We start from the raw sequence: 12262 nt of genomic DNA, 5'->3' as shown, positions 1-12262 counted from the left end.
CCCCAAAAGACACCCTGAGCCCTTTTGTTTATACTGCCCAAATCCCTACTCCTATCCCCATTAATCTACTCTTCACCTCATAGGCTTCCCTATCTTGGATATATATAAATGGAGTCACATATGATTTGTGACCACCTTCTTCACTTATATAATGTTTTCAAGTTTCATGCATGTTGTAGCATGTATTAATAGTTTATTCTCTTTATGGCTTAATATTCCATCAGTTGATAGACATTGGGATTGTTTCTGCCTTTTGGCTATCATGAATAATGCTGCTGTGAACATTTGTGTCCATGCTTTTGTGGATATATGTTTTGATTGGGTGTATATTTAGGAGTGGAATTGCTGGGTCAGATGATTTACTGAATGTTTAACATTTTGAAGAACTGCTAGACTGTCTTCCAGAGTGGGGGCATCATTGTTCACCATGTATAAATGTTCTGATTTCTCTGTATATCCTCACCATGTTGTTATTATGTCTTTTTTTTTGTAGCCATCTGTGGGTATGAAGTGGTATCTCACTGTAGTTTGGATTTGTATTTTCCTAATGACAATTATTGTGCTTTTTAAAAATTCTTATTTGGTAAATTGTTTTTCCAATAGTTTGTTATACTCCTTTAGTTTTATTGTACTCACTTACGAGTCTTGGTATTTCCTCTTTGAACTCTTATTTCCTCAGTCTTTTCAGCTATCTTTGTTGGTAGCATACACCTGGCAGAAATGCAAAGGCATGTTCCTAGCTTGTGACCCTCTTGGCAAGTTTGGTAAAATGGCGTGCTCTGGGCTAACCCACTTTCCATCCTCACCTTTTTCCAATCAGGCAGCCTCACCTCTCAAGGGTCCTCACAGCACCACCAGCCCTGGGACTGCCTTTTTCTCCCTTTGTTGTCACTGCTGGATTATGTAGTGCTCAGGGTTGTCCACAGTGGAGTCTCCCCTCTACCTCAGGAAGACTCCAGTGCTGCTCTGACATAATCCTCCATCAGAAATATGGCTGACAAAGTTGATTTTCAGTAATGTATTCACAGCAGCACTGGGAGAGAGGTTGTGTAACCAGGCAGCTCCCAGCCTCATTTGGCGGAGAGCTGTGTTCTGCTTTCACTGCCTCACTAGGTCCCAGCACCATTGATCTCCCCAAGTCTTTTCTCAGCCTTGTGTTCCATCTTCCCTGTATTCTCCCAGGTCGGGTTTTGGAATGGATCCAGCAGCCAATCTAGCTCTCCATTGTGTTTAGAATTAGAATTTTGAAGAATATAATATTGTTCATACTTATTTGACTTTGGGTTGTATTTTCCCCCTTTGTCATTTCCCACTTTATCATTCAGATGTAACTTGAGTACTTAAGATGTGCCAGGCACCAGTCTACCTGGGAATACTGCAGAGTTAAGATTGCCTTTATGGAGCTGACGACCTCAAGCAGAGAGATGATGGTGACTAGTTTAATCAACACAGAGATCTCCTGATCCAAAGCAAGTACTGTGGTAGAGGAGAGGAGCAGAGGGCAGTGGCACCACTTTGTTCTGGGGGGTTAAAGGTAGCCTCTTAGTAGAGGTAACACTTGAACTAAGTCCTGATTGGCAAAGAGAAGCCAGAATAAAGAAAGCTCAGGGTTGAAGGTCAGGGAAGTCCAAAGGCAGGAGTAAGGCTGGTTTGTATGCCTGGAACATGGTGATGGCGGAGGAATTAATGGGTGGAAGAGGAGGCTTTAGGAGTAATGCAACCAGATTCTACATGATCCTGCAAGTCACAATTGAGGAGTTTGAATTGTATCATGAATATATAGTGGGAAACTACCATGGGAATTTTGATCAAAGGATGTGGATTTTTCTTTCTTTTTTTTTTTTTTAGGATGTGAATTTATGTTCTTTTTTAAATTTTGTTTTTTGGTACTGGATATTGAACCCAAGGGGCATTGAGCCACATCTCTAGGCCCTCTCCCCTTTTTTAAAAAATTTGTGTTTAGAGATAAGGTCTCACTAAGTCACTTAGGGCCTTGCTAAGTTGCCTAAGGTGGCTTTGAATTGTGATCCTCCTGCTGCAGCCTCCTGAATCGCTGGGATTATAGCCACCATGCCCAGAAGATTCTGGCTTCTCAGTAGATAATGTGGGGCGATGTAGTAGTAGCAAAGAGACCAACAGGAAACAGTGATGGTGGTCCAAGCAGAGTGTAAGTTGGTTCAGCATAGGATGAAAGTAATGGAGATGGAAGAAAGTTGGGAAGCATTATAATATCCAGGGGGTGCCACAGGACCCACCTTGAGACTAACCAGATATTTTGAGTATTTTGTGGGCTACCTGTTAAGTGCCTAGTGTGTTAGTTTACTGTCGCTGCATTATAAACCATTCCAATTTAGTGGCCTATTATAATAACTATTTAATATTTCCTCTGATTCTATGAATTTACTGGGCTCAGCTGCGTTGTTAACTTCGAGTGCTGAAGACTGGGGTCACTTATATGGCTGTACTTGCTAGGGAACTGGGTTGCGACTGTAATACCCAGAATACTTCTCTTCTTCCAGAGTCTGTCTCCATGTGGCCTCTAGTCATTCACTGGTTTAGCACATGCATGCCAATTCAAAGAGGGAGATATGGGAAGCTGCTAGTGTCTTTAGACCTAGATTCCAAAGTTCATGTTACTTCTCTCATTTTCTGATTGGTCGAAACTATTCATAAGACCCACCCAGATTGAAAGGGAGGAGCAATTGACTGTACCTTTGGATATGAGGAGCCACTTATACCTACAGGGATGATTACTTTGAAACTTACTTTAAGCCTTGGAAGAATTTCAAAGATGGCTTTTGAAAATTTTGGTGTCCAGGTTGGGAAAGTAAGAGCAAATTACAAAGGAAGAAATCTTGCTCTTCTTTCAACAGAGTTATTTTCTAGGCTAAGAGAAAACTGATTCTACAAAAACAACTCAGGTTTCTAAACTTCATCCAACCCTTGGCAATCCACTTTATAAATGTGCCTTTTAATCTTACTTCTGAGCTCTTTGCTATAAAACCCTAATTGCACATGTTCTGTTACTACACGAATGAGGACTCTGGAGCAGCAGTCATTGCAGAAGAGCATGCCTTCAGTGCTGCTCTTGGGCTTCATAGGGAATGTGTGAAGTTCCCCAGTTCTGCTAGGATACCCTCCCTCTGAGAGGGCCTCCCTGCTAATTGAGATTTGTTTTCACTCCCATTTTTGTCAGTTTGGCTCATGAAAAATTGACATATTTCAGAAAACCCATACACAAGGACAGCAGTAATTGGCCCCTGTGGCACATTGCATAATAGTGTAGTTATACAGTATGTCCCATGTGTATGTTACCTACTAGATGCTAGTGCTGGTTAGTATTTAGAGACTGGCTAAAATATAACATAGACAAAAAGAAGCTGTAAATCCAGTGTTTAGTCCTGCATTTCAGTCAAGTGACTTAAGATTTTTAAATTTTTAGAAATCATTTTGACTTTATTATAACTGGGGTTAGTTTTTTGTTATCTAGTTAGCAAAAGTTGTCTACAAAGTTTTAACTGAAATTTGAGCTTTCCAAATAAGTAATGCAGAAAGACCTACTTTCTGACACATAGAAATACCATAAGTACTAATTACATATGGAAATTAACCAATCCTTTGAGTAATTTTATGTTTATATAACCACGTTTCTTTCACATAGACTGCCTTGCCATCCAGGAAAGGATTTCGGCATCAGACCACCAAGTTTTTGTATCGTTTGGTGGGATCAGAAGATATGGCTGTGGACCAAAGTATTGTCAGCCCTTATACTTCTCGAATTTTGAAACCCTATATCAGGTATATGGGGAAGAGATGTGGTGTTGAGTGTGTCACAGGGAGTAATGTTTGTGCTTTCTGCACTCCATTTTTCTGTGACCAAAAACTTCTGCTTTGGGTGCTCTTCCATCCTTTCTTTGTTTCAGCTGTCCTTTTATAGACAAGATGGTCCTTTTATAAAACAAAGATAAATCAACTAGTAGATTTTTTGTGATTATCTTAATCATTTTAATTTTAAATCTTATAGTTTAATAGTCTCTGAAATGAGAAAAAATGCAGAGATGTCTCAGTTGAGCCAGTATCCAGACTGGCTTAGGATAATTTCGAATAATGAGTCTATCATATAGAGCAGTGTAAATTAGTTTAAAATTTAAAGTAGATCAAAGTATGTGTGAGTTAGCTAGGAATAATATAAGCTATTTTTCTTGACTTGAATTTGTTTATTTTCTGTGTTGCTGGAGGCGTGATTATGAGACAAAGCCACCCAAACTACAGCTTCTGTCACAGATTCGTTCCCACCTGCACAAGAGTGACCCTCATTGGATACCTGAACCCGACGCGCCTCTCGATTACTGCTATGTCCGACCAAATCACATCCCAACGATCAACTCTATGTGTCAGGAGTTTTTCTGGCCTGGTATGTTCCCCCTTCCAAACCAGGCAGATCAATTTTCTATATAGTTCACCTTTTTAAATTAGTGTATGCCACATGACCCTAAGACCTTTAGTCATATGATTTCATGTAGTTTGTTTCTACTAACATAGAAATATTAAATTATAAATGCCTCTCACTTTCCTAAGATCAAGAAGAAGCCAGCAATTAAAGTAATAAACAGTGTTTTTGTTTGTTTCTCTTCCCTGTTTGTCTCTGCTTCCAGAATAAAAGATTCATCCTGTTTTGCTTCTACCTATGTTTAGATACCAGGTAATGTCTATCAAAGATACACAGACTGGTAGCTTGGGTGCGTTTGGACACTTTTGTTTTTGGCTTAATAGTTCTTTATGCTTTGTTGGTTTGGCTGTTCCTTAGTGAGTGTTAGTACTGCCAAAAGGTGTTTTTAAAAGTCCAAATACCTCAGTCATGGACTTTGAGAATAAAAGTAAACCCAGTAGGGTTTGTTATCTTATCAGCCTTAACAAAATTGTCTCTGAGGACCAGAGCCATCAATTAGAGGAACACATTTTAATTGCTAAATATTACACATGTTGTTTTGGATCTGCTTTGAAACTTAAAGGATTATTTAATCCATGTCTTCCAGATGTTAGGATTTCACCAAGATTTAGAGCCATGTCATCTTTACTGCCTAATAATCATGTAATAATGCATGTGGTGGCAGAGCTGTGCTCATTCTTCTGGGAGTGGTACTGGGGCCAAAAGTAGCATTCTGGGAGCATCTGCTGCTTCTGCCATTATGCTAGGTACCTTCATACATCATGCACAGAATCATTTTTTAAATTTTACTTCTTTATTATAAAAGGTAGCATTTATATAAAAAACTTATAAGTTGTATATGGAAGGGGTAATATGAAATGGACACTCTCTGGGATCTTTACCCAGCTCTGTCAGGTCTGGGTATGCTCCTTGCTTACATGTTGCAGGAACTGAGGCCCTGAGACATTTTGAAATGTGCCAAGTCACACACATGGTAGAGGAGGCTGAGTCAAAGCCAGGTGTGTCCGGTTCTGAACCTGAGCGCTCTCTCCTATCCAACCTGTCCTGCCTCTCATCTTTTTAACATATGTATTTAGAAAAGACTATGTTAATTTTGATATTTTCTAAAATTCATTTTTGTGATTTGAATGTGTGGTATCTATGGTAATATCTTTGCCTCCAATTTTGGGATTTTTTTAGCATGCAGGTATAGCTATAAGTACAAATTGAACAGCTTGGTGTTCCTTAATTCCAAAAGGCACACAGTTTGAGTCTCTGGTTGTTTCTTTTCTTTAGGCATTGACCTGTCTGAGTGCCTGCAGTATCCAGACTTCAGTGTAGTCGTCCTTTATAAAAAAGTCATTATTGCTTTTGGCTTCATGGTTCCTGATGTGAAATATAATGAAGCATATATTTCATTTCTGTTTGTCCATCCTGAATGGAGAAGAGCGGGGATTGCAACTTTCATGATCTATCATCTGATTCAGGCAAGTGGTCTGTGCTCCTGATTTACCTTTCAGGGCTCCACTAAATGACCTGGAGTCATGAAGCCGAGGTGGTCCTGTCCAGCACAGCCCAGTGGTGGGGCCTCAGAGCCCAAGTGAAAGGAAGCCAATCATTACCACTCGGGGCTATAAGAGCCCCCCCTAAAATAAAATTACTGTTCAAACCCTGGTTTCAGAGAAACCATTTTGTGAATATATGTCATAAATTAAACAACAAAACACCTAAATGTAAGACTATAACGTATGTGTGCTATCCATACTGGTAACTGCTGCTGCTCTTGGACTCAAACTGTCAAAATTCTGAGAAGTTTTTGTTTTGTTTTAAGTAGTTATAATATTTTAGCACAACTGTATCAATAAATAGCATATAGTCTATTTATTTTAATTTGGCTATCACTGTATAAACTGTTGTGACCCTTCTACAACTTGATTCTAATATTCAATTCTTCCTTTGATATATCTCTTTTATCTTTGAAGAAAATATATCACATATTTGTATGCTAATGTCAAATAAAAATGCAATAATTTCCCCTCTCCAAGGAATTATTTTTCTCCCTGGTAATGTTTCTGGTAACTATTGTTTAGGAAGTATTTTGTATAGAGTACTGAGTGTAAACTTGATGTGACCAAGATTCCTTCTAAAGAGAGGCTGGAGATGATAAAATGTTTTTCCAATTTTTAATGGCACTTCTTTTCCAATTTGTAATGAAACTTTATTAATAATTCCCAAATATTGGTAGGATCCTTAAAAACCATCTTGCTAAAATTGCTTTATTCTCAAGAAATCATTCCTAGCAATTAACCTGTGCTACCTTATGTTTCAACTGAGACCCATTCAGTTATTTCTACCACATCCCACCCACAGAATGGATCTTCTCTGCAGGGTGCCTATAGGGTTCTCTGCCTTTTGTGTTACCAGAAAGGGCCTGTAGGGAGGGCAGGGATGACATCTCAGTGTGTGTTCTCAGTGCTGATTATAAGACCTGTCATGGAGGTGATCTTTGCTAAATGGGTGGAGGAGTGGTTCATCTTTGTATGTATGTATCTTGCACCCCATTCAGATCATCAATCCCAGGGCCTAAATTCAGGGGGCTCAATTGGTAGTACTTGGTGATTGTCAAGGTTGGGTGATGTGTATTTGTCATCTAGAAAACACTAACATCACCCCACAAAATTTACTTTATAAGCTCAATATGCCCTTGTCCTGGTTATAGTGGCAGGGCTCTTTTGTCCCCCAAAATGGCTTTGGGTATAAATTGTGGGTTAAGCAGAGAAAAGAAGGTAGCTGCCAGGTGGCCTTCAGAGTGCTTACAGAGAGGCCTTGGGAATCATGGATTAGAAATCTCAGGACTCGGTCAACTTCAGTCCCCGTGCCTTCCTCATTAAAAAACAACTTCTTGCTGGGTGTAATGGTGCATGCCTTTAATCCCAGCAGCTTGGGAGGCTGAGGCAGGAAGATCACAAGTTTATGGCCAGCCTCAGCAACTTGGCAAAGCCCTGTCTCAAAATAAAAAGGACTGGGGAAGCACCCCTGGGTTCAATCCCTGGTACAAAGAAAAAAGAAAAAAACGAGTTCCTAATTTCTCTGGCTTTTGGAACACCTTATTCTGTGTAGCTGGTTAAAGAACCTAAGAGTGTCTTGTGTTCACAGAACAATTATTACCCTTTTCCTCAAAGATTAGGCCAATGCAAAATTCAGGAATATCATTTCTGTGAAGCAAATACTGTCAGTTTTGGAGGGATGGAAGGTGGATTTGGGATTCAGAGGGTCTGGACAAGGTCCTCAGGTTTTATGATTAAATTCTTAATATTTAGTAACAAGATCATGGCATTTGCAGGGAAATGGATGGCATTAGAGCAGATTATGCTAAGTGAAGTTAGCCAATCCCTAAAAAACAAATGCCAAATGTCTTTTCTGATATAAGGGGCGGGGGGATGACTCAAAATGGGATAGGGAGGAAGAGCATGAGAAGAAGATTACCACTAAATAGGGAAGAAAGATGGGAGGGAAAAGGAGGGAGAAGGGGAGTTGCACGGAAGATGGAAGGAGATCCTCATCGTCATGTATGATGTTGTGAGGAGAAAAAGAAAAAAGCAGTGTGTCACATTAGATTGGATAGAGAGAAGTGATGGGAGGGGAGGAGAGCGGAAGGGGGGATAGGAAGGGCAGCAGAATAAAATAGACATTATTATTGCTGTATGTATATACGTGACTGAGCAATGTGATTCTGCAACCTGTACAATCAAAAAAATGAGAAATTATACCCCATTTGATTCAAATGTATGAATTGTCAAGATCATTGTACTGTCATGTGTAGCTAATAAAAAAAATTCTTAATATTTAGTATCTATGTGTGTAGTTTAGCACCTTTTCTAGCACGTCTAGGGAGGAATTTGTATGTTGGCGGGGCAGGGTATGAGATGACATTTAGTTTATAAAAGTAGAACTATCTCAGTCTCTAATTCTTGAAGGTTGTCATAGAGTTGATGCTGATATGTTTGACATTTAAATGTAATTCAATTATAAGTTGACAATAAAATATCTCCCTTGACCCTTTGATTCAGAGGAAAACAAAAACAATGCCCAGATTTTCATTATCTCCTTAGTCTTAGGAATGTTTAGATCAGCAGCAAAATGTCCTTCGGTTTCTAGCCGTTGCTAAGTACTGTGGTGCCTCGGCCTCAGTCCCTTATTTCCCCAGTTTCCATAACTAACTGCCTACGCTTAAAAGAGTTTCTTCACCTACTCATTTTCCCTCAGGCCTTTTTGTTTTCATCTTGTATTTTTCCACTCTTTTGGCAGACCTGCATGGGCAAGGATGTAACCCTTCACGTCTCAGCAAGCAACCCCGCTATGCTGCTCTACCAGAAGTTTGGATTCAAGACTGAAGAGTATGTTTTAGATTTTTATGATAAATATTACCCGTTGGAGAGTACAGAGTGTAAACATGCGTTCTTTCTGAGGCTCCGGCGTTGATGTGAACCAGCTCTTCCCAGAGAAATGTGTGGGCTATCAGGGAACAGGTATTCACAGAGTCCTGCAGGCAGTTATTGGTTTCATAGTGAGCTCAGATCTCCTCTGCCATTAGATGGATGGTTCTCCACACCTCAACTGGGGAGAACCAAGCAGCAGGCAATGAAGTGAGTGCTGAGCAGCCCTTCAGCATAGTCACCCTCCAGTCTTTCATGGAGCGACCTTCAACTGACATCTTGGATTCCACCATTCACTAAAACTGAATGCTGCTGCTGTCCCTCCCTCCACCTGACAGCTTGTGAGAATAAAAGAACTTCTAGATTGATATTCTTGGTGAGAGAGAATCTGTGTGTCCTTATTGAGAGGACAGGAAACCCAAGAAAGCACTGTGTCCTAGGATGAGAAATTATAGGATGATTATAAAAAGGGGATCCCACCCTATTCCCAGCCAGTGATGTGCTGATATTAGATCCAGGAGGACTTCTAGGGCATTGAAGTTCTTGTCTTTTGCTGACTTTTGTCACTGCCAGGAAAAATAAACTAAATGTCTGTGTCTACATGTTGCCTTATCTATTGTACCTGTTGGCATCTGTTTGCAGAGATGGACCTGGGAATGAGGGATCTCTTTCTCCCCGTGGTCTGAGAAGTCAGTAGGGGATCCGAGTGGTCGAGCAGGCTGCCATTTAGATTGCCTCCCCTGGCATGCCCAGGACATTTGCAATATATAAGTGGAGGTGGAGGTGTTTACAAGCAGAACCTGCCATGGATATGACCTGCCCCATCAGCAGGACAAGGCTGCTTGGTGTGTTTGTGGATTTTGGAGATGGACTGTCAGTCTGGTGTTTTGGGACCCAGTGAGAACATTTCTAAAACTATCAGATATTCTGAAATAAAAATTGTATTAACAACCCATGGGAAGGGCTTCAGTCCAGCAGGTGGCTTTTTAACCCTCTTTAAGAGCAGAGGTTCTTGGACTGGGGCTGTAACTCAGTGGTAGAGTGTTGGCCTTGCCAATGTGAGGCACTGGGTTTGATCCTCAGCACCACATAAAAATAAATAAAGATATTGTGTCCATCTACACTAAAAAATAATTTTCAAAAAGAGCTCAGATTCTTAACTTCTGTGGAATATGAATTACTTTAAAAATCTAGAGGAAGCCAAGTACTCTGTAGAAAACTCTAGTGCATTTTTAAGATTTTGCGTGAGGGCTCCGTGGATACTAGATTCTATTCCATGGGCTATATTTGCAGCCAGATTGAATCCCTTTGTTCAAGAGAAGCATGTTCAGCTCCCATGGTAAGATGGTCAGCCAGTTGTTCTGTACCTGAGGAAGTCCCTTAGGCTCCATTTCAATTGTATGGGAACTCCTAGCAGCATTCCTCGTGTCTTTTTTCTTCCTCCTGCTCTCTTCCAGGAGTTTTCTACCTTTCAAAGATTTTTTTGTTGACAAAATGAATTGTAAGCCCCACAAGTAAGATTGAGGAAACCACCTTTTCCAAACATAGAAACCAACTTGTAACTGTTGTGTGTGAATGATAAGACTTGTTGTTGCAGAGAGTGTCTCAGGTGATTGTCTCCATAATTTCATGGAGCTGAAGAAGGCCATGGTTGCTTTAATTGACTTTTTTTTTTTTTAACCCAGGGGCACTTAATCATTGAGCCACATCCCTAGCTCTTTTTAAATTTTTTTATTTTGAGATGGTCTTGCTAAGTTGCTTAGAGCCTTGCTGAATTACTGAGGCTGACTGAACTCGCAGTCCTCCTGCCTCAGCCTTCCCGGTCACTGGGATTATAGGTATGTGCCATAGCGCCCAGCTTTAATTGACTCTTTGTTTTACATCTTTTAATTATGAAAATTTCTAGTCATGCACAAAGTCAGAGAATGACACAGCAGAACACCACTACCCATATTCAACACTTAGCAAGAGCCCCTGATGCTGAAAAAATATTTTAAAGTAAATCCCAAGTATCATACATTCTATCACTACTCATTTAAGTAGATATTTTTAACAAATATGGATATTGTCTTTTTAAATTTTCATTTCTATTATCTTTTAAAATATTTCTTTAGTCATATTAATTGTAAAAATTAATGGATTTTGCTGTAACATTTCCATACATGCATATATCATATTTGAATTATGTAACTATGGATATTTTCTTAAATCAATGCTTATTATCATTCTTCTAACCAAACACACATTTTTGGAATTGTCTCATTGTCAACCTGTAGTCAGGCCATCTGGATTGTTTCACAGTTGGTTGGTTTATAGCAGCAGCCAGGCATGATCCATGTTATAACCAGTTAATTTCCTGCCTCATTATTCCCCCTGTCACTGATTTGTCACAGAAACCAGATCAGTCACCCTGTGGAATGTCCCTTGTGGTTTAACTTTTTGTCCTTGAGGTGTCCTTTGTGGGGCAAGACTAACTGGGGAAGGTGAGGAGTGGACCTGACCTTGTTTCTCAGCAGGAGTCCTGGAGGAAGCCTAATTTCCTTACCTGAATCCAGTCCCTGCTTGGGCACTGGGGTGGGGCCATTTCCTAATGTAGGCATATGGGGCTGCTGTTGATTTTGATCTACCTTCTTCAGACTTTCCCCTGGACTAGCACCATAATAAATGCTTAACTAGTCTTATGGAAGATGTTTTGATAGATTTGCAGTCCTAATTTACTTTGAAATTTCAAACAAGGAGAAGGGTTTTTTTTTGTTTGTTTTTTTCATGACACAAAAATGGTCATGAGTTTTAAAAAGCTGAGGAACCCTATCTAGAGTTGTATATTCCTGAGGAGTTTGGATTGTCCCCTGAAAGTGGACTTTTATAGTCAGCTGGGCCCCTCAGTACCTTGTAGGGGTAGGAGTGTGACCAGAATTAATGATGTCCCTATTTCCCCAGACTTTCTAGGAAGGTTGAGTCCTGTTTATAAGCAGGATATTTGAGAGCTGGAACCTTAATTTTGAATTTTCTAAATATAGTTAACATACTTTTCTGTAAAGTGTGCATCATCTAAAAGCCACAGTGCCTTGTGCCTTGGGAGTCTCTCCTGGAACTGTCTCCTGTGCCATCCCCAGCCCTAGGGAGAAGCTCCCAGGTCAACTCCACAACCCTAGGTTGCATTGCACACTGTGATTAAGGATATTCTTCAGGCATGTAATTGCAGGAAAATGGGATAAAGAATAATGTATCTCAATACTGGGAATGGCCATAGGGTCATAATACTTCATTAGAACACACTCACCTTACAGACTTGGTCCATTAGTACATACTTGACCCTAAGAAACATCACTATCATCTATTAAAAACAGGTTAACTGTGCATATTATACTTCAGCTGCCTCATCTGTAAAATGGGT

At 40.0% G+C, this 12262-nt stretch overlaps 1 protein-coding gene across 3 annotated transcripts in view; it reads left to right on the top strand.

Moving 5' to 3' along the window:
- Positions 1–9465, top strand: part of Kat14 (lysine acetyltransferase 14) — a 36676-nt gene extending 27211 nt beyond the window's left edge. For 2 of the 3 annotated variants that reach the window (XM_027955744.3, XM_027955736.2), the window contains exons 7-10: positions 3662–3798; positions 4239–4414; positions 5726–5916; positions 8738–9465. In XM_027955744.3, coding sequence (XP_027811545.1) covers positions 3662–3798; positions 4239–4414; positions 5726–5916; positions 8738–8911 — 678 coding nt within the window. In that variant the 3' untranslated portion in view covers positions 8912–9465. Of the gene's footprint in view, positions 1–3661; positions 3799–4238; positions 4415–4655; positions 4703–5725; positions 5917–8737 lie in introns of those variants that run through there. The other variant, XM_027955752.2, reaches the window with a different exon arrangement.
- Positions 9466–12262: the final 2797 nt, after the last annotated feature.

The sequence above is a fragment of the Marmota flaviventris genome, chromosome 2 (genome assembly GCF_047511675.1).
Source record: "Marmota flaviventris isolate mMarFla1 chromosome 2, mMarFla1.hap1, whole genome shotgun sequence".
NCBI classification, from domain to species: domain Eukaryota; kingdom Metazoa; phylum Chordata; class Mammalia; order Rodentia; family Sciuridae; genus Marmota; species Marmota flaviventris.
The sequence above is the reverse complement of the archived record's forward strand: the minus strand, read 5'-3'. Positions and strand labels throughout refer to the sequence as shown.